General features: G+C 34.8%; 1 protein-coding gene across 6 annotated transcripts in view; it reads left to right on the forward strand.

The window, feature by feature from the left end:
- The window catches only part of RABGAP1L (RAB GTPase activating protein 1 like), a 728,064-nt gene that overhangs the window by 188,463 nt on the left and 516,088 nt on the right, over positions 1-23,513 (forward strand). For all 6 annotated transcript variants that reach the window (XM_072830698.1, XM_072830693.1, XM_072830694.1 and 3 more), the window contains one exon: positions 15,759-15,852. In XM_072830698.1, coding sequence (XP_072686799.1) covers positions 15,759-15,852 — 94 coding nt within the window. The remainder of the gene's footprint in view (positions 1-15,758; positions 15,853-23,513) is intronic.

A 23,513-nucleotide genomic window follows, 5' to 3' on the forward strand; every position in this document is an offset into this window, starting at 1 on the left:
CAAAACTGAAATGGAAAGTAATGCAAAATTTGAACAGACTGATAACCAGCAGAGAAGTTGAATCAGTAATCAAAAATCTCCCAACAAAAGTCCAGGACTAGATGGCTTACCAGGGGAATACAACCAAACATTTAAATAAGAGTTAATACTACTATTCTCCCTGAAGTGTTCCAAAGAATAGAAAAGGAAGAAAATCTTCCAAATCTATCCTACGAGGCTAGCATTACCCTGATTCCCAAAATAGACAAAGACCCCTCTAAAAAAGAGAATTACAAGGCCAATATCTGTAAGGAACATGGTTGCAAAAATTCTCAACAAAATACTAGCAATTTGAATTCAACAGTACCTTAAAAGAATTGTTCACTATGATCGAGTTGAATTTATTCTTAGGCTACAATGGTGGTTCCATATACACAAATCAGTCAGTGTGATACACCACATTAATTAAAGAAAGGATAAGAACCACATGATCCTCTCAATAGTTGCAGAAAAAGCATTTGGCCGAATATAGTATTCATTATTCGTAAAAACCCTCAACAAAGTAGAGATAGAGGAAACATACTTCAACATCATGAGGACCATATCCTAAAGACCCACAGCTAACATCACCCTCAATGGAGAAGAACTGAGAGCTTTCCTCTATGGTCAGGAACAGGACAGAGATGTCCACTCTCACCCTTTTTATTTACATAGTACTGAAAATCTTAACCTCAGCAATCAGACAACAGGAAGAAAATAAATAAAATCCAAACCAGCAAGAACAAAATAAAACTGTCACTCTTTGCAGATGACATTATACTATATATAATATTACCCAAAGCAATCTACACATTTAATGCAGTCTTCATCAAAATAGCCCCAGGATTTTTCACAGAGCTAGAACAATCTAAAATTTGTATGGAACCACAAAATACCACGAATACCAAAAGCAATTCTGAAAAAGAAACAACTGGAGGCATCACAGTTGCAGATTTCAAGTTATATTATAAAGCTGTAGTCATCAAGACAATATGGTACTGCACAAAAACAGACACATAGATCAGTGGGACAAGAGAGAACCCAGAATTGGATCCACAAGTATCTGGTCAAGTAATCTTCAACAAGTAGGAAAGAACATGCAATGGGAAAAAATTTCAACAAATGGTGTTGGGAAAACTAGACAGCGACATGCACAAGAATGAACCTGGACTGCTTTCTTACACCATACACAAAAATAAATTCAAAATGGGTGAAAGACTTCAATGTGAGACCAGAAACCATCAAAATCCTAGAGGAGAAAACAGTAACTTCTTTGACATTGGCCATAGCAGCTTTTTACTAGATATGTCTCTGGAGACAAGGGAAACAAAAGCAATAATGAACTATTGGGACTACATCAGGATAAAAAGCTTCCATGCAGTGAAAGAAACCATCAAAACTAAAAAGCAGCCTACTGAATGGTAGAAGATACTTGCAAATGACATATCTGATAAAGAATCTGTAAAGAACTTGTGAAACTCAATATCCATAAAACAAATAATACAGTTAAGAAATGGGCAGAAGACAGTTTTTCAAAGACATACAGGTGGCTTACAGACACTTGAAAAGATGCTCCATATCACTTATTATCAGGAAAATACGAATCAAAACTACATCTGGCTGATTGGCTAAAATAAACAGCAAAAAACAAGTGTCATTGAGGATGTAGAGAAAAAGGAGCTCTCTTGCACTTCTGGTGAGAATGCAAACTGGTGCAGCCATTGTGGAAAGTAGTATATTATGCTAAGTGAAATAAACCACTCAAAGACAAATATAAGATTTCATTCATATGAGGAACTTAAGAAACAAAACAGGTGAACATGGGGAAAAATAGAGGCAGATCATAAAATGGACTCTTAACTATAGAGAACAAACTCAGGGTTGCTGGAGAGGATCTGGGCGGGGAATGGGTTAAATGGGGAATGGGTATTAAGGAGGTGAGCTGTGCTGAGCACTGGTTGTTGTCTGTAAATGATGAATCACAAAATTCTCCTGAAACTAATATTACACTATATGTTAACTAATTGCCATTTAAATAAAAACCTGAAACAATGAATGAATAAATGAATGGGTGAGTGAGTGAATGCAAGATATTAAAGGTACAGACCCTCAGAGAAAGACAAGTTGCATTCCAATAGTTAGAATTTGAATATCTCCTAAAGGCTATGCACCTACAATCATTCCCAAAGTAAGATTTTTGTTGAGTATTTGTAATGATTATGTTACCCAGTTAAGGGATTAAAACTCTCTAATTTAAGGAATCTTGAGTTTTTCTCTCACTTCTTTTCTTAAAAAGAGGATGATGTTTTGCATAAGTAGAACAATACATCTTAATCATAGAATGATGCAACAGATTCCTATTCCTTTCACTAGATTTTAGGGCACAGGAGCAGAAGTATGGATTGTAGTTTGACTTAATGGAGTATCAAACCTTCACATAAGTCACATTTTGTATGCTCACCTTTATCACATTTTTTAAAGGAAAGAAATATATTGTAAGTTATAAGTATATGCATAAAAAGATTAATATATCAGATCCTATGTGGTGTTTTCAACTGAAATAATATAAGCAGAATAGTAATTCTTAACATATGAGACTACCTTGTTACTCCAGTGGTGTGTGTCCTCAGTTGAGCATTTACTGTGTGCATTGAAAAATGTCCTTTATGAGAATGGAGTACATATACCAATGATATGTAGGTGGTAGAAAGTTGAGAGCTGTTGATTATAGAAGATACCTATGTTGAGATTTAGGGACCCTCAGTCCAAGCATGCATACATGGAAGGCTCTTTGACTTTTGCAATGCAATTTCATTTTGCCACCCATTCACCATAAGAAGTGTGCCAAGTGGGGATCCCTGGGTGGTGCAGCGGTTTGGTGCCTGCCTTTGGCCCAGGGCGCGATCCTCGAGACCCAGGATTGAATCCCACATCGGGCTCCCAGTGCATGGAGCCTGCTTCTCCCTCTGCCTATGTCTCTGCCTCTCTCTCTCTCTGTGTGTGACTATCATAAATAAATAAATAAATAAATTTAAAAAAAGAAAAAAAAAAAAGAAGTGTGCCAAGCACAGTACAGACTATGGGTACATTTGGCACTATATAGACTGAAAAATGTAGACAGTTGGTGTTCAGGATATCTCCTCTAAAGAAAAGATTAATGATTTATTCTTTTAGATTTTTCAAGTGTGATTGCTAGATCAGTTCAGATTATTAGAAGGCTAGCTGTAAATTAAGTTTGTTATTTGGTAGGTTTTATTAAAATTGTAAAAGTTTAATAAACTTTTAGTGGGCACCCACTACTTTGCTAAGTCCTGTGAATACAAAAATAAGACATGACTCATCCTTGAGGAGCTTTTAGTCTAGTTGAAGAAAAAGACCTATGAATAGATAATCTTAGTAATATGCAATAAATGTGGTAATAAGATGTGAATGGGATATAGGTAAGCTGCCTAAAAGAAACTTTAGTTTGGCCTGAAAATTCAGGGAAGACCTCTTGGAAATTGTGCCTATGAGCTCTGTCTTGATTAAAACACATTATTTAGATAGAAATATTTGGATGCCTGGTAAGAGAGACTTCCCAGACAGAGAAAAATTTTGGGTGATAGAAAACAGCATTGTGTGCAGTAAAATATATTTATTTGTAAGGATGGGAAATGATAGGATATGAAATGAGAATATAGAGGCTGAGTGATGGAGGGCCTTTTAGATCATTCTATTTTTGTATTTTCTGCTTTAGTCAAGGTTTGGTATAAGAGATATTTTACAGGTATGGTAAAAAATGTCTTCTTGGACATGATTTATTATGTTATTCAGGGTATTTTGTATAAAGATTTAGGAGATTGCTCACACAAGTTGGGAAAAGATTTCTAAGTGAAATTATTTTTTTGAGCTTTTATCAGTAAGAGTTGTGCATGTGACCCTTCTTTTTTTTTTAATATTTATTTGGGAGAGAAGGGGAGAGAGAGAGAGAGAGAGAGAGAGAGAGAGAACGAGAACACGCAAGCAGGGGGAGGGGTTGGAAGTCTTTCCTTATGCACTAAGGCAGAGAGGGAGAGGCAGAGAAATCCTCAATTATGCTCCCTGCTGAATGTGGAGCACATAGCCGGGCTTGATCCTAGGACACTCTAATCAGGACTTGAGCCAAAATCAAGAGTCAGACACTGAACCAACTGAGCCACCCAGGTGCCCAACCCATCCCTTCAGTTTTTTCATTCATGTCTTTGGAGAAGGTTAAAGCTTGGTTTTTCATTAACCTGTTGTATGTTATTTTTGCTTTAGTGTTCTAATCTAAGGTATCTTCTCTACCCCACTCCAACTTTTGACTTTTCTGTTCCTACTACTGTTGTAGCATGTATTCTGCTCTGTTGTCATGTGTCTATATCCATTTCCTTATGTTCTGCTATAACATAAATTCCTCAAAGTCAAGGAGCATGTCTATTTCATATTTTTAAGATTGGCCATGTGTTGAGTGCTTAATATTTGAAAGACTCAATAGTTGGTTGATTCATGTTTGCTTCATTTTACTTGTGCTTCTTTTTAACCTCTGTCTCAAGTATTTTGGGGGGATAAATTGGTAGGGTAGATATAAATAAGATATAATAATATGGGCTTTGCATATCTTTTAAATAATCTGTTTCTTAATACATGAGGAGGACATGATATAATAATAGCTACTGTTTATTGAATGTATACTATATGCTAGGTACTTGAGCTTCCCTTCAAATTGACCTTTCTCTGTGCCATTGCACATGTTGTTCCTTGTTTGAAAGATACACTCATCAGAACTTCTGCGTGTTGCCTTTTCATCATCATTTATTTTTGTTTAAGTGAAGATTTTGTTTATTTGAGAGTGAGCAAGAGAGAGAGCACAAGCAGGGGGAGTGGGAGAGGGAGAAGGAGAAGGAGGCCCCTCGCTGAGTAGAGAGCCAGCTGTGAGGCTCACTCCCAGGACTCCAGTAATGACCTGAGCCAGAGGCAGACACTTAACCAACTGAGCCATCCAGGAGCCCCTTCCTCATCATTTAGATCTCAGCTCAAGGCTTAGGTGTTAACCTTTTCAGATAGTCTTGACTGCTTCCAGCTAAAATAGGCCCTTTCTTCTCCCTTAATTTTTTCTGGAAATCTTCCCTTACGCACTAAGGCAGTGTTATTCTTTCTTCCATCTTGTTCCAATGGTACTTTGAACATACCATTCTAATAATTCTTAAAATACTATATTATAAATATGGTCATTTAAATTCATTTCTCTCACCTTCCAGAGTGTGAGTTCCTAAGGGGCAGATGGTATTTTTTTTTTTTTTTTTTGAGTTCCCATTGCCTAGTATGTGGCAAGTGTTAAGTAAATATTTGTGTAATGAGTGGAAATCTTTTTGAAATGTTAGATTCAGTGAAGAACAACATATTTTTGTTTTTAAAATCTGTTAATGGGAATTAGGATAGGTGATACAAGGGTGAATGAGTGTGTAGAACAGACAACATAGCAAGCTACAGACTGCTATTTGAAGAAAGGGCTATTTGCAAGGTCAGCCCTTGGCTGGTCCTGAAAAAAAGATCTTGAGAGGGTTCCTACCATTCCCTAACTGAGAAGAGTGGTTCACTGTGCCTACACTAATTTGTACTAACAATATGGTTTGTGCTGAACACCTACTTTCCTTCTGGATTCTGGAATTTTGGTACATGCTAGGCAGAAGGTACTTACATGATTAGCCCCCCAAAAATCTCTTATGAGATTTCCTAGTAGATAATATTTCACACATTTTGTCACAACTTGTTGCTGGAAGATTTAAGTGTGTCCTCTGTGACTCCACTGGGAGAGGACCCTAGGGAGTTTGCATCTGGTTTCCTCCAGACTTCACCAAATGTGTGTTTTCCCTTTGCCAATTTTGCTTTGTTTCTACTGTAATAAACCATAAGTGTAAATATAACTATATGCTGAGTTCTTAGAGTCCTCCTATAAAATCATTGAACCTGGGGGTGATCTTGAAGACCTCTGACATAAGATAGATAAATCTTTTGTACTTGTAATTATGGGAGAGATGGCAGATAAGAAATAGACTAGAAAAATATCAAGAACTAATAATGCCATTTAGATATTTAAAATTGGTTGATTGGCCTAGATTGAGTGTTCAGCTAAAAATTTCTCTGAGGAGATCACATTTAAATTGAGATATAAGTGACAAAAAAAGCCAGCCATTGAAAGATGAGAAAAGAGCATTTCAGGAGAGGAAATAGTGCAGAGGCTGGAAGGTAAAAATGTACTTGGTGTGTTTGAAGAATAGAAAAGAGGACAGATGACTGAAGGATAGGGGGCAACCAAAAAAGTGGTACAATACAGACATGGACAGGCAGCCAGGGAACATCATGTAAGTTCTTGTAAGCCACAGTGAGGAGTTCTGTTTTGAAGGCTTTGAAGGGTTTTAAGCTAAGAAGAAGAGACAGATTGAATTCATGGTTTTAAAACACCTCTGCAACTGTATATGTGGAGAATGAAGTTCTCCAGAGACAGAACTTCAGTAGAGTAGGGATAGAAGCAGGGAGACCATTGGGAAATTCTTAAGGTAGTCTTGACCAAAATGTTGGGGCTTGAGTGAAGGTTGTAATGTGGATGGGGAGAAAAGTAGATAAATTTGAGATACATTTTGGTGGTAAAGTCTGTAGGGTTGAATAATCAAATGTAGTTGGTGAGGGTAAAAGAATAATTTGTAGATTTCAGTTTGAACAACTGCATAGCTAGTGCTGTCATTTATGGAGAATCAGGCAAATTCAGGTATGTGAAGGAAATTAAGGGTTATTTTTGAAAGCTTATTAGATATCCAAATGGAAATGTCACATAGGCAGTTGATATATAGATTCTGAAAATAGTGCACCTCTTATTTTATTCATCAAACATCTATTGAATGCTTACCAGTTGCCAAGTACTTTGATGGGGTGTGGAATACCAAGATGATTAGAACATAGTCTCTTACTTAAGTAAGTTAGTTTAGAAGGGAAAGCAGGCAAGTATTCAGGACATTACAGAGAGACAAGTTAGCACCGTGCAGAGAATGGTTATTAGCAGGTCCACTAAAATGGGATTTATGCTCTAAAATTTTGAGTTTTTCTCAAAAATCCATTATTTTTTGCTACTCTGTTACTTTCACAATTATATGTTTACTGCCTTTGTTGAATTTTAAGTCCTTATGGCAGCCTATATAAAATATTAATCTAAGTCTCTTTTGGCAGTTTCTGCTTTTTCTCCAGTTGTGTTTTATACTAGGCAATCTCTTCATCAGTTAAAATGCTTTCTTTAGGAAGGGAATATTTAAAAATCCAAATGCAGAGATGAATCTGATTTCACTGTTACTTCCTTGATTGCTTGGTTTCATGTGACTGCTTTGGCTAGTCTTATGGACATTTTCCCTTCCTTTCTCCATTTTACTTGTGAATATTTCCCCTTGCAGAGTCATACTCTTGGTTGAAGAGGGTCATCTGCCCAGTTAGAGGACTTTTGAGTGTGTTATGTACCACCCGGTGGGTATTAGGGAGCTCCCTTTCCATCCACTAGTTAAATTAGAGCTATCCTGATAGGTTTTCTTCTCTTGTTTCTATCTCCAATGCTTGCTTAGTTTTTTTCCTCTAATTTCCTCTAATTGTGATTACACAATTACCTATTAATCTTATAAAGCTTGAATTGAATGAACAATTTTCAAATACCCAAAACTGATTTTTAGTCAAACAAAAAACTGAAAAATATTTTTGGAAAATTTTTTCCTCGTTTTTAACAGAAAACAACTGTTGGAAGGAAAAAGACTGGCTGCCTTTTAAAAAGTCATTCTTTGAGTGATAAGTTTTAAAATAATCACTCAGTATAACTATTTACATATCTTTTTTTCTTATAATCTGCCAGGCACTAAATTCCATCTTTACCACCCATCAATTTATTTTGGAAAAAGTCATTGATAATATATTCAAATAGACACTGCCCAAATTTTTTATTATAAGACTATACTAGCCTCTTCAAACACATCAAATTATATACCTTAAATATCTATAGCTTTTTGTATGTTAGTCATACTTCAATTAGAAACAAAAGAAATGAGCAGAGAATTAAATGCATTTCTAAAACCCAGAAAATACAAAATGTAAGGGAATATCTAAATAAATTCTAAGTCATTAATATCCCAGAAAAATGTAAAATGAAACACACAAAAAGATATACTGGCCTCATGATTAAGAAAGCAGTTTGTTTAGGGGCACCTGGGTGGCCCAGTGGGTTAAGCATCTGACTCTTGATCTCCACTCAGGTCTTGATCTCAGGGTTATGAGATCTGTGGGCTGTGTTGGGCTCCTTTAAAAAAAAAAAAAAAAAAGAAAAAAAAGAAAAGGGAAAGCAGTTTGTCTAATGTTAAGAGCCTTAGCCTGTTTTTCCTCAATGTAACCTAATTTCTTTCCATTCTGATTATCTGTACAACTTTGTGAGGCTTAAAAAACAATGTTACAAAGTGGGGTGAAAAGAAAAGTAAGGTGTATTGGCTGCCCTGCTTTTCTTGACTATGGTTGACAGATTTCAATCATCAGTGATACATTTTTATTAATCACTTTTGCTTAGCAACTATAAGAATTACTAATTAGAAACTTGTAATTAGATTCAGAGTGTCAGTGATTATGATTTAATTGGAAAGAAATCATGCAATTTGTGGTTCCTTCTACCTTGAACCTTCTCTCTATGAATAAATCACTTTGCTTTTTACAGTGGGAAATGTTATCATATTTCAGAAATTAAGGATAATCTTTTACCTTAATGGTTTACCTTTGTGTATCAGCTTATATACAGAACAAATATATTCTGTCATGTGAGAAATGAGAGATTATATTATATTCAAGGTCACACAAATGTGACTATAGATTTTGGCTGTCCAAAATGACATTATTTACTACTAAGTAATCAAAATAAATCACGTTTACACTATTCCAGGTTGACATGTGTCATTATATAGACCTGTTTCTCTACAGGTTTTGCCAGATGAGTGAGGTTTTGTTTTTTTTCTCCCCCAATAGTTTAGAAGAGAGTTTTTAGTAACCTGTGTCACATGTATTATTTTCAGCAAACAGTACTTATTAAAAAGGAAAATTAAAGGGAAAAATCTTTGAAAATCTGCAATAGTCACATTTTATCTGTGGTTACTTATCAGCTTTTTATTTTATGAGTACTCCTTCAGTTGAAAAGAAAAATAAGATTTTGTGCTAATTTGTTCCTAGTTTTGTAGTTTATTTTTAACTTGTATTTGTAAAAAGAAAAAACATTGTGTGTATGTATGTGTAGGTATATATAAAAATGTATATTTTTTCCTTTTATGATGTCTATTGATACTAGTTCTGAAATTTTCCTTTATGACTAGGATGAAAAACATTGCTAATAGAAATGCAGCATTTTTTTCAAAGCGGGGATTGGTCAAAGTTAAGAGAGAGAGCCCTTAAATTATTTTGATTGAAGTGTCATTCGTATTTATTTTGTTTGATCTAAAAATTTACATTTATTGTCTTATTTTGGTATTGCACAGTTGGTTTCTGCTCTCTGCATGTTAGAAATCAGTGAATAATAAAAAATAAACCTAGAATGCCTTTTTAGGTACTTTGAAGTGTTGGGCAGGAAACTGAGGATTCAATAACAATAAAAATAATAAAAAGTGATACTTAACATTTGAGTACCACTTGGTAACCAGCACCATGTTAGTTTCACACATGCATTTTCATCTAATTTTTACAATACATGATTAATATTGTTGATTTCATTTCACCAATGTTTAAAGAAAGTAGTAGTCCTATAGTATGAGTCTGGTGACATTTGGAATCCTCTGTATGGTCCTGTTCTCTCAAGGAGAGCAATAACTGTGGGAAAATTGAAATTGATAAGGAGAGTGTTCATGGAAAGGAATGAAGTTAGGCATTTTAGAGGAGTCTCTAACAAGACTCCCTAAATTAGAGTCTCTCAGAGACCTCTTGTAAAGTGAACTTTATAGAGAAAGTTGAAGCTATTAACTATGGATTCACTCAACTCTCTCCCTTAACAAACTTATCCAAAGCCCCATATTCAGTCAAAATATGAGATGTCCTTTTGGCCAGTCACTACCTCCAAACCTGGGCAGTTTCATGTCTTTTTAGGGAATTAGACTGATTCCTCATCTTTTTCTTTCCAATGTTTTCTTTTCCAGTTACCTTAAGGGTATGAACATATTCTAAAAATAAAGCAGTAACAAATAAATACTTCCATTTATTCACTGTTGAGTGTTACTATGTGCTAAAGGCTACTATATAAAGACAAGATATACTCCTAGCCCTCACAGAGCAAGGATCTAAGAAGGGGAAAAAGATATGTAAAACATGAAAGTTATAGATATTAAATGCCTGAATAAATAATGAAAACAGGCATGTGTTTATGGAAGTCTTATAGATAATACTGTTGGTGTCTATATAGGAGCCAGAAAGGAAGAACTGGACAATTTCCTGGGGAGTGGGGCTTGATAAAGTATAATGCTTGAATTTACCATGCAGTTCTTTTTAGCTATACTACTCTCTTACCTTCCCATATTTCATGAGCTTGGATAAAGAAAAATCTACATTTCCTGTCACCACCTCCCACTCAAAACTTGCACTCCACGTTCTACTCCAGTACTATATACATCATAGGAATTCAAATTTGTTGAATGAAAACAACTTTTAATAGTTAATATGCCTGCCTTTTGCCAGGCATAATATATGTTTTTCATATAATAACCTGCTTAATTGCTACAAATACAGTATAAGATACTGATATTATTCCCATTTTACAAATAGCTGAGTCACAGAGAGGTTAAGTAGGTAACCAGGATGACAGCTAGTAAATGGTGGAACTGGGTTTCAAAAGCAGTCATTTTGGCTCCAGAATCCATTATGAATGACTAAATGGACCTGGCTGCCTTTACCCATGTCTGCACATAGATGCTTAAATACTAAAGGTCACTAATTTTCAAGGCATACATTTTTTTTGTAGTTATAATGGATTTTCCTTTTTTCTATATTCTCCTCTCCAGTTATCACTTCAGAAACTTTTAACATTCTATGGCCAAGTAGTAATCTAGGCACCAGGAATATAAAAATAATAGTCCCCACTGCCAAGAAACTCAGAGTCTGATAAGAGAAGATGTAGAGGAAAATAAATGATTGTAATATGGTTGTGATAATTGCAATGATAGAATATGCCCAGAGGGTAGTACTTATTAGCCCATTCAGAAAAGGGTAACTCTAACCTGAATTTCAATGGAAAAAATAAGATTTACCCAGGAGGATAGGAATACCAGCCTTCTATCATTTTTTGTCTTTTTTTCCTAATGTAGAATGGGATACAGTTGTTTTCTTAAAACCTTCAGAGTTACCCGTTTACATATTCACATTTTTCAACATGTTGTTCCTTCTCTTCTTTGCTACATTCTATTTTGCTAACTTCCCCACTCTGTTTCTTACTGCACTTTGGACTCCAATGTCTTTTTCTTCTTATTTTTTTCTTAAGTTTATTTCTTCCATGCTACCTAGAAACTCTGTCATATCTAACATAGCAAGAATTTTAATTTATGTTTCTTTAGCCTCCTTTCTTCCTGTTTAGAAGGATGACCAATAAGTATTTAAAACACCCATGGTGAGTTGTTTCTGCAGCAAGGAAGATAGATCTGGCTCACTTTTGAGGTCACTGAGATATCAGTTTATTTTTATTCTTCCTGAGTGTCAAGGGGATTATACCCCTGAAACCTCTCCATTAAATCTCTTGAGCCCAATTCAGTGTTTCTCCAGCATGTTGTTTTAAGTGTGCCTGCCTTTTCTATCCTTGGCTCTGGCTTCCAGCATTTACTAGATGTTGGCACTTGGCACAGACTGGTATCTGCTAAATGCCAAGAACAGTCTTCCATGAAAACGTGATAAAAAAAAATCTACAAGGAAAGGTAGTATATTTGACTCTGGAATCAAACTGAGGTTGAATTTTCTCTCTCCATCACCTATTAGCTGGGTAACCTTGAGCAAATTACTTAACCTCTCTGTACCTCAATTTTCTTATTTTGAAAGTGGGCAAATTAGTAGTGACTACCTTAATAGGTTGTTTAGGGGATACAATGAGTTAGTGTCTGTAAAATTGAAGAACATGGGATGCCTAGGTGGCTCAGTGCTTGAGCGTCTGCCTTCAGCTCAGGGCGTGATCCCTGGGTCTGGGATCGAGTCCTGCATTGGGCTCCCTGTGAGGAACCTGCTTCTCCCTCTGCCTATGTCTGCCTCTCTCTGTCTCTCATGAATAAATAAATAAAATATTAAAAAGTAAATAAAAAATAAAATTTAAGAATAGTGCTTGGAATAGAGATGAAAAAAGCAGACATTCAATAAAAGCCTGGGATTCCTGTGTTCTTTGGCCAAGTTTTATTTTTTGGCCACATATTTGGCTCCTGAGTTGCTGTGGTTTCTGCCTTAATTGTTCATCAGGTATCTAGTTTTATTCAGTGTGCTTGTTTCCCCCTCTTTATTTTGTGGTTCTCCTCTACTAATCTAGGTGTTTACAATTCTGATTCCTTTTTGTGGTGGAAAATAACTTGGGAGATTGTAAGAGAGACAGTACCTTGTTGTCAGTGATGATTTTATGGCATATTAGTAGGGGTTTATAATAATAAAATCAGTTCTTGTTTTCTATTAGTGATAAGGATTATTTAAAAGATAAAAAAAGTCCTTTCCCCATGCTTATTCTAATTATGTGTGCTTATTTTAAAAGATAAGAATATTTATAGGAAAGAAACTTAAAAAGTGAAAGTTGTGTTTCCTAAATATTTATTGAATGTCTAATATGTGATGAGATACTGTTAGATGCTAAAATGTAACTGTTCTTAATAGTTTGGTGTATAATGTTACAGCCTGTTTTTAAAGGTCTTTGTAATCATATAAGTAATACTACTTACTGAAATAAACCTATACTTAAAAATTACTCCTTTGTTTCTTGCTTTTCATCACAAAATAATGTATTTTAGACGGTTTTCATATAGCATATAAAGATCTAGTCAGTTCTTAAGTTACTAGATGATATTCTTTGGAATAGATGTAACTTAGTTAATGCAGCTTTTTTTTGTGTGTAAGATTTTATTTATTTGAGAGAGAGCGAGCAAGCATGAGTGGGGTGTGGGACAGAGAGAGAAGCAGATTCCCTGCTGAGCAGGGAGCCCAGTGCAGAACTCAATCCCAGGACTCTGGATCAGGACTTGATCTGAAGGCAGAAGCTTAACTAGCTGAGCCACTCACACACCCTTAGTTAATGCAAGTTGTATTGAAGAATTCCTGATAGTTTTCAGTTATTATTACAAGCAGTAATACAATGAAGTCCTTTTACATATATCTTTTTGGCATATGTTTTCCTGGAGAATAAATTTTTAGAAGTGGTGTTGCTAAATCAAATGATGTATTAATTTGGACTCAATATATCTAGAAAGATTACTCTTCTATAAACATCGACTTTCCTGCCTGTTTTCCCATATTATTATCAACACTAGGTATAATTATTCTTTATGCTCTCTGCTGTTTTCTGTTGCATTGTTTTAATTTGACAAAATTATTGAGATAAGACTTTAACATCTTTATTGGCCAGTTATTTTTTATACAGCTGTACTATGTTTAGGTCCTTGGCCCATTTTCTGTTGGGTATTTTAGTTTATTGAATATTAAGATCATTTGTCAAATGTTGGAAAAATGTTTTTGTTTTTTTAGTGTACTTTATACCTTCATATAAGCTTTTAATTTTTAGATAGTCAGATTTCTTATTCTTTCTTATGGCATTTGGTTTTGTTTCATTCCTTTCCCAGAGAGAATGAGAAGAATCTGAGATTCTCTGTGTCAGTAGTACTTTCTGATTTTTATTATAATCAAGATTAATGATTTGTTTCCTTTTTTTTTTTTTCCTTTTCATTGTGTTCTTAGATTTTGGTCTCCATTTTAGCATATACAATTTCATCAAATACTTTGGAACCTTGGTGTATTATTATTTACTGTGGAGCAAAATAGAATATAAGATGCGACCATCTTGGACCATGCCTAATTGAATCTAATTTATATTATAAGTACTCACACTTGGTACCAGTTTATAAGAAGAGTGATCAGCAGTCCTTTTTGCCTGAAAGATTCTTAAGTTTAACCTTTTTTCGAGTGTTAACTTTTAATAGTGTCCCTTTTCATGCTCAAAAAATACCTCAGTTTGGATAAAAAATTATAAGGATTATAAGGGATAGTTGTTCACATGGATAGTTTTTAAGAATATTTTGACATTTAAGGCTTAAATTGTTTCTGTTTACATTATTCCTCCAATACTTAGCAATACTTCATTTGCTTTAGCTTTTTAAAAATCTCTCATTTCTATTACTTTCATGTTGAACTTGTTGCAAAATTCACAGAATTGTTTATGTGAGGTATTTCTAGAGCAGTAATGTTAGTGTCTATCTTCTTGAACTTCATTTTTATATCCAGAATAATGTTTGCTTTTTTGAACAAAGCATCTGAAATATGTGAAAGCATTTGTCTATGTGTGTGTATATGTTTTGGTTGTACTTTACTAAATGTGTGATAAAATCTTTTTGTGTGAATCTGACCAAATCTTTTAACCTGGCCAAATAAACCTTCCTTTATTGTATTGTTTTTTGGTGTTGATGCTATCCAGCAATATGAATTAGTTTATACTTGGATCATTGGCTTTGTAGTATGCTAAGTAATACTGTTCTTAATACAGATCCCTGTGGGATTCACTTAATGCCAGTCAGTCCCTATTGTGTTCTAACAACGTTGATAAAACATTGGTCCTTGCTATGAGCCAGACAGATTGTTATCTAGCTTATTTTATCATTCAGATAATACTTCTCCAGACTTTTCTTATATAGTACTGTGTCAAAGTCCTTGTTATGATGTAGATAAATTGTGCCCATTTCCTTTCTCTTCCAGCTCTGTTACCACTTGATTTGTACAGCTTACAGTTACTCATTTTCATCACTGATTGTAAGCTGTAACTCAACCAATCCTATTCTCTCTAAAACTATTACTTTATATATATTATGGGATATATTATGAAGTTGCCATTTTAAAAGGCCAAATAGTTTAATCTTTCCTTTAGTCAAAAGTATTTGTACTTATGAATATATCTTTAAAACCTTAAAATTAAAAAAAAACCTTAAAATTTTTTCAATATTTTTAGTTTGGTGTTTATATCATAATATATATAAATATATATTTATATTTAATTTATATTAATAAAAATATATTTATATATAAATACATATATATATTTCTCAGCATTATATATTGATATATATCTGACTTGACTTCAGTGCTTATTGGGATCATTAATAAAATACTAATATTTGAGAATATTAATCTGGTGAGTAGAATATCACATAGGAATTTCTAATTGTGTTATCATTGGCTTTAAAATTTTACCCTCTTGGGATAAAGTTATTTATGTATAGGTATTTTAAATTTCATAGTATAGAAATTGTGAATAAGAATTTTCATAAAATGTTTATGCTTTGAGAATATATTTATCTAGGCACTAAAGATAAATTATATTAATGATTTTACTTTTTTTGCAATGGGCATAATATAAACAGAAGTATTGTTTGTTTTATTAGACACATAGTCATGTTTCTTGCTTTATAAGATATAAATGTCAAATATATAATACAGTGTTTGCCATTTTTGTTTTTGTGTTTCTTCTGCAGAGAGTGATAATGAACTCTCAAGTGGAACAGGCGATGTGTCTAAGGATTGTCCTGAGAAGATCCTATATTCTTGGGGAGAATTGCTAGGAAGATGGTAAACATTTATTTTTCTCATTGAAAATTTTATATTTACATAGTTAATGTTAATTTGTCTTATTAATTAAAATCTATATGTTTATCTTAATATTAGTATTTTAATGTACTTTAAAAACAAAAAAGTTTTAACCGTGTCTCTGCCTCTCTCTCTCTCTCTCTCTGTCTCTCATGAATAAATAAATTTAAAAAAAGAATTTTGTAGGACAGTTAGGTGTTGGGAATGGGGAAGGGGTGCTGGTCAGAGCAAGAAGATTATTAAGTCAGAGTCCAGTTGGGAGAACAGAAGCCCTGCCAGCCTTTTCAAATAGAAGGGTATTATTGCAAGAAATTGGTTTCTAGTGTGTTAGAATGCTGAAAGACAGAAAGAGGACATTAAAATAACCCAAGTAGTAGGAAGCAGCAGTATCCTCAGAGGTGGAGAAATAAAATGGAAGAAATATTGTCAGTGAAATCTAGGAACTCAGTGGAGATCTCCTGAGGAGCTGATGCAGGGACTTCTGAAGAAGGCTGCCCAGCTGGTTGTTTAGGCTTCTGAGGATACTCAGAGCAGCTAGGGTTTAGAAGGGCCTGTGAAAGGAGGGGTCATTTGGTTAGTTCTTGTATTCTGAAGAGTTACCCAGACCTCTGAGCTGGTGGGGAGACACAATGTGTTTGGTGCTGCTATTTCCTAGAGTACCTGGTGGGTATCAGTAATTATCAGTTGTGGTATAGCTAAACTGTTCCATAGAACAGTCCTTGCTGTTCTACCTTTCGATCGCATGCCATTGTTAACCTAACTTGGAAACGGAGTTTTACAAGGTTATAGGATACAAGGTAGATACGCAAAAATCAATCCTATTTCTATATACCGGCAATGAAAAATTGGAAATAGAAATTTAAAATCATGTAAAAGCACTAGAAAGAGGCATGAAACATTTTGGTAGAAACTGAACAAACTGTTACTAGATCTATACACTGTATCATTTGATATAATGAAAGAAATCGAAGAAGATCTCAGTAAATGGAAAAATAATACCATATTTATAGAATGAAAGTCTCAATATTGTTAAGATTTCCATTCTGCCTGTGGTAGTCTTTGGAATCAATGTAATTTCAATAAACATCCTAGTGGAATTGTTTTGGTAGCAACTGCAAAGCTGATTCTAAAATTCATATAGAAAAGCAAAGTAACTAGAATAGCCAAAACAATTTTAAAAATTAAGAACGAACTTGGGAGACTCATACCACCTGATTTCAGGTACCATAAAGTACCTGCTTTCAGCTTACCATCAAGCTACATTATTCAAGACATTATTGATTAAAGGATAGATACATATATCAAAGGGGCAGAATAGAGAGCCACACAATGTAAATCAACATTTCTCCAGGGAAAACATACAAATGACCAGCCAGCATATGGAAAGATGCTTAACATCATTAGTCATTAGGGGAAGGCAAATCAAACCACAATGACATACCACTCATTCTTGCAGTTCCTTAAAAAGTTTAAATAGAGAGATAAGATATGGCCTAACAATCTCACTCCTGCTAATATGCCCAAGAGAAATGAAAGCATCTGTCTACATAAACGTTTGTACTCAAATGTTCATGATATCATTATTCATAATAACCAAAAAGTGAAACCAATCCAAATGTCCACCAAGTGATGGATAAATAGATATGGTATATACATATGATGAGATATTCAGCAACAAAAATCAAGTACTGGTACATCTACGACATGCGTGATCCTTCAGAACATTATGCTATGTGAAAAAAAGTAAATCAGAAAAGAGTAATTGTATGAATTCATTTATGTGAGATATCAAGGATAGGCAAATCTATAGAGACAAAAAGTAGATTAGTGATTGTCCAGAGCTGGAGTGAGGATTTAGGTAAGTGGGGAGTGAATGCTAAGAAGTACAGGGTTTCTTTTTGGGGTAATGCAAATGTTCTAAAATTGGTTGTGCTAGTGGCTATACAAACTGTGTGAATATATTAAAACCATTGAATTAATTAAATGGATGAATCGTATGGTATATGCATTATATCTTGATACAGTTGTATGCAAAAGGAAATACACACATATATGGTCTGTTGATTGTAAATAAAAATTTAATTGAAATTCAATGGAGAAAGGATAATCTTTTTAGCAAATCGTGCTTTAAATTGGAGATCTATATACAAAAATTAAAACAATAAAAACCTTGAGGCACACTTTGCCCTATAATGAAAATTAGCTCAAAATGAGTCATAGACCTAAGTATAAGAGCTAAACTATAAGAGCTATAGAAGAAAACATAGGAAATCTTTGTGACCTTTGGTTAGGCAGAGATTTCTTAGATATGATACCAAAGGAATGATGTCTGAAAGAAAAAATTTATAAATTTGACTTCATCAAAACAAAACTTTTGTTCTTCAAAGGACATTCAGAAGAATTGAAAAGATACACACTGGGAGAAAATATTTGCAAAACATATCTGATAAAAGACTGGTATCCAGACTATAAAAAATTCTCAAAATTCAGTCTTAAAAAGGAAACAAAAAGCAACCTCATTTAAAAATAAGCAAAAGATCTGAACAGCTATTTCACCAAAGAAGATATTTTGGATTACAAATAAACCCATGAAAAAATGCTAAACAACATTAGTCATTAGGGAAATACCAATTAAATCCAGAGTGGGCAGTACTATGCTACTATACACATATTCAAATGATTGAAATAAAAAAGCAAAAACAACAGCAAAACACCGATAATACCAAGAGCTGGCAAAGATACATAGCAACTGCAGCTCTCATGTTTTGCTGGTGGAAATGCAAAATGGTGCAAGTGTTTTGGAAAGTTTGGCATTTTCTTAGAAAGTTGAACACATACTTCTTATACTACCCAGCAATTCCAATTCCACTCCTATGTATTTATCCAACTGAAATGAAAACCTGTGTACAAAAGTCTACAACATCTTTATTCATAATTACCCCAAACTGGAAACAATCCAGATGCTCTCCAACATGGATCAACTAACTGGTACATACATCCAGTCAGTGGGATATCCTGAACAATTAAAAAAAGGAACTACTGATTCATGCAACAACATGATGGATCTCAAATGCATTATGTTAAGTAAAATATATCAGATTTGAATCGCTTAATACTATACTTTCACTTTTTTAAGATTCTAGAAAAGCCAAAACTATCATGATAGAAAATTTATCCATAGCTTCCAAGAATTGATTGTGGTGGGTGATGTTGACTACAAGAGAGCAGAGGAGAATTTTTGAACTGTCCTATGTTTTGGTTACAGTGATGACCACACACCTATATGAATTTGTCAAAGCTCACAGAACAAGGTTGAATTTTAAAATCCTAAAAACCCAGAGTATTAATCCTGAGCATTTTAGTTGTTGAAGCACAATGTGCTACTACTACATCAGAAAACAAAAGAAGAAAAAGAGACCAAATGCTTATTTCATATTGTGTAGCACACAGAACACATCAGAACAAGTAATAAATATGAATGAAGGAAGGAAATGGGAAACAAAAAGAAAAACAGGAATGAAATTTATGGCCTATATGTAGAGTAGCTCTTTGAAGTGCATGCTTTTCTTAGGGCAGTGCCTTCATTATCCCTTGTATTCACATTCCTCCTCTCTCTTTACTTTGATTTGTAGTATTTATTGTAGGAATCACTGTCTATTCTAACTCTTCAAAGTTATGTCACAAATGCACATGACCTCCTCAAAGTTACTATTGTCTTAAAAGCCCTTATCACCGTGCCTGGAATGTAGTGGTGCACAACAAATATTTATTGAATGTATTTTTTTTTCAAGATTTTATTTATTTATTCATGAGAGACACAGAGAGTGAGGCAGAGACATAGACAGAGGGAGAAGCAGGCTCCCCATGGGGAGCCCCGTGTGGGACTCGATCCTCGGACTCCAGGATCATGCCCTGAGCCGAAGGCAGACACTGAACCACTGAGCCACCTAGGCATCCCTATTGAATATATTTGTGAATGAAAATTCCTGAAATACAGATCTCTGTCCCTTCAAGTCTATGAAAATTTTACATAGTTACATTTTGTACTTGATTATTTTTTTCTTGTGTAATTTTTAAATTAAATTGATATACTTGTTAATTATAAGTAGATTCTCTTTTAAAAATATTTTTATTTATTCATGAGAGACGCAGAGAGAGAGAGGCAGAGACATGGGCAGAGGGGGAGCCTGATGCAGGGCTCAATCCTAGGACTCTGCGATCTTGATCTGAGCCAAAGGCAGACACTCAGCCAATGAGCCACCCAGGTGCCCCAGTAGATTCATTTTCATATGACAATTATGACTGCTTTGTGTCTTGTTCATGTCATGTTATGGTGAGGTGTTTTGACTTAAGCATTTTAAAAGCATCTTTCTGGCTCTGAAGTGAAAAACATCATAAGAAAGCAAAGACAGAAGCAGGCAGAATAGTTAGAGGCTATTGTAAATAAACCAAGAGAGAGACGATAATGTCTTATGCCAAGTTAATAGGAAAAAGTGACATGTGATCAGATTCCCAATTTAAGACAGAGCTTATAGAATTTGCTTGTGTTTCCTGTGTGGCCTGAGAAAAATAACTGACCAATGTTGCCAAAGTTTTTGGCTTAAACGACTAGGTCTTCCATTTACTTAAATATGAAAGATAAGAGGAAGAAGAACACCTTTGGAGGATTAAATTAAGATTTTGGAGATGTTGAGATGCCTTGTATACATCAAAATAAATGTGTCCTTTAGTCAGTTACATGTAAGATTGAGTTCAAGGGAAAGGTAAGGATGAAAGTAGGAGTTTGGGAGCCATTGGTGTATAGATGATTTTTAAGGCTGTTAGAATGGGTAAGATTACTTAGGAAGTGAATAGAGAAGTCTTCCAGGGACCAGGCTCTTGTCTGCTCTAGTGTTTGGAGGTTGAAGAGATGAGGATCATGCAAAGAAGTCCAAGAAAACGCAGCCTATGAAGCTAGGAGAAGAAACAAGATAGAAATCAAAGGAATTAAATCTGTCAAGAAGGGAATGATCAGTTGCTGATAGGTCAAGTCAGAGTAAGCCTAAGAATTTTACTTGATCCAGCTTTTCAGATGTCACTGATGACCCTGATGAGAATCTCTCAAGGTAAGAATGAAAGCTTGATTAGACTGTATCTAAGATAATCAGCAGGTGTAGAGAACTCTTCAGAGTAGTTTTGCTATAGAAGGATGATAAATAGGGACAAGTTAGGAAATACATGTGGACTGAGCGGTTATTCTAAAAATGAAGATGGTCAATTTAACATGTGATATGTTTTTGGAAATAATCAGGAGAGAAAATTTGATAATGCCAGAGGGAGAGGACTAGTTGCAGGAGAAGTCATTGAATAGGTAATAAGATTTCTTGACTAATGGAGGAGTTGTATTTAGGAGCAGAGATAGTTCATTGTAACAAGAGGAATGGTGGGGCATGGCTACAAATAGCTGACTTAGTCTACTTACTGTGTGCCAGGTAAAGTGCCTGAGCACTTTAGCTGTCTTATTCTAGTTACCACAGCAACCCTCTAAGGTAGGGATTATTATTATCTTTATTTTAGAGATGAGAAACTGAGGTGTAGCTATGTTAGGGAGCTAGTATAAAAATACAAGCAGATAATGGCAGTGAATAACTTGCTCAAGATCCCCAATAGGTAATTTGCTCTAGAGCCAGTGAGTAATTTGCCCACAATCATGCAGTGAGTAAAAGACCATGTCAGGATTTGAATCTAGGTAGTATGGCTCCAGAGCCAGAACTTTTTTAACCAGTGGACAGGTGCCATTTCTGTAATGTGGGCAGGTTAGGTTACTGGATTAGTATTTATTTATTTATCTAAAGATTTTATTTATTTATTTGAGAGAGAGAGAGAGAGAGATCACAGAGGGAATGGAAGAGGGAGGAACAGACTTGCTGCTGAGCGGGGAGCCCACTGTGGGCCTTGATTCCGGGACCTTGAGATCACGACCTGAGCTGAAGGCAGATGCTTAATTGACTGAACTTCCCCAGGTGCCTTGGATTAGTTTTTATAGAAGTTTTAATGAGAGAGAGAGAGAGAGAGAGAGAGAGAGAGAATAAATTAGGAAAATTGATTCCCTTGCCAGCCTTCTAGTATGAATTTAAAGAAAAACCATGAGAATGGCAGGAACACAAATTACTTTGATGACTAAATAAATAGCAAATTGAGAGCTTTGCTGTGTTTATAAAATTCAGGATATATAACTTGATTGGAACATACGTTTATGAAGCATCATCCTAGGCTCTAGGAGATAAATAAAGACATAGTCCTACCTTTGAGGTTTATAATAAAAAAAGATAGCAATGCATAATCATAACAGACCATTTTTACAAACTGATATTGTTTCATGTTTCTTTACCATTTTGCTTTTTTTCCCTATAAAATGACAAGTTACTTGATGATTTCATCTAACTGAAAAAAATTCATCTACTCTTTTGGGACCTGTACTAGACTTTGCAGGTTTAAAGATGAATAGGAGGGATGCTTGGGTGGCTCAGCAGTTGAGTGTCTGTCTTCCGCTCAGGGCATGATCCCAGTCCGGAATCGAGTCCCGCATTGGGCTCCCTACAAGGAGCCTGCTTCTCCCTCTGCCTGTGTCTCTGCCTTTCTCTCTGTTTCTCTCATGAATAAATAAATAATATCTTTTAAAAAATAAAGATGAATAGGAGATGATTCTTGCCTCTATGGAATTAGCCATCTTACAGAGGTATATAAATATTTCATCATAATTGTGATGTTATAAATATGCAAAAGTGAGAAAATAATAAAGAGTAAAACCTCATTTGCCCACCATCTAACTTCAGTAGTTATCAACACAGTAAAGATGATCCTCAACAAATATTTTAAAGCTAAAAGTGCTATGGTGCTTTTTATTATTTAGGAAGAAACTGTAAATAGAGAAACTGGTTGGAGGCATGAGTTGATGAGATCTTACAAACTCATGGGCCTTATAGGCAGAGAAGGTTCCAAATGGGGAAAGGCTTTTGAGGTAGAATTGATAGAGCTTCTCAGCTATAATTCAATGTACATTTTTTTTTAAGAAAAAGAAAACTTTCTAAATTATATTTTTAGTAGTGGACTTCAAGAAATTTTTTAAAAAATTTTTATTTATTTATGATAGTCACAGAGAGAGAGAGAGAGAGGCAGAGACACAGGCAGAGGGAGGAGCAGGCTCCATGCACCGGAAGCCCAATGTGGGATTCGATCCCGGGTCTCCAGGATCGCGCCTTGGGCCAAAGGCAGGCGCCAAACCGCTGCGCCACCCAGAGATCCCGACTTCAAGAAGTTTATTGAAGGAATCTGAGGAAGCTTTTATTTTTTAAAATTTTATTTGAATTCAATTAATGTATAATGTATTATTAGTTTGAGAGGAGAGTTCAATGATTCATCAATTGCATGAAACACTCAGTGCTCATTACATCATATGCCCTCTTTAATGCCCATTGCTCAGTTACTTCATCCCCTCACTCATCTTCCCCTCCAGCGACCCTCAATTTGTTTCCTATAGTTAAGAGTCTCTTATGGTTTGTCTTCCTCTCTGATTTTATCTTTATTTTTCCCTCCCTTCCCCTATGATCCTCTGTTTTGTTTCTGAAATTTCACATTTGAATGAAATCGTGTGATAATTTGTC

Source organism: Canis lupus, chromosome 6, assembly GCF_048164855.1.
Source record: "Canis lupus baileyi chromosome 6, mCanLup2.hap1, whole genome shotgun sequence".
In the NCBI taxonomy this organism is placed as follows: domain Eukaryota; kingdom Metazoa; phylum Chordata; class Mammalia; order Carnivora; family Canidae; genus Canis; species Canis lupus.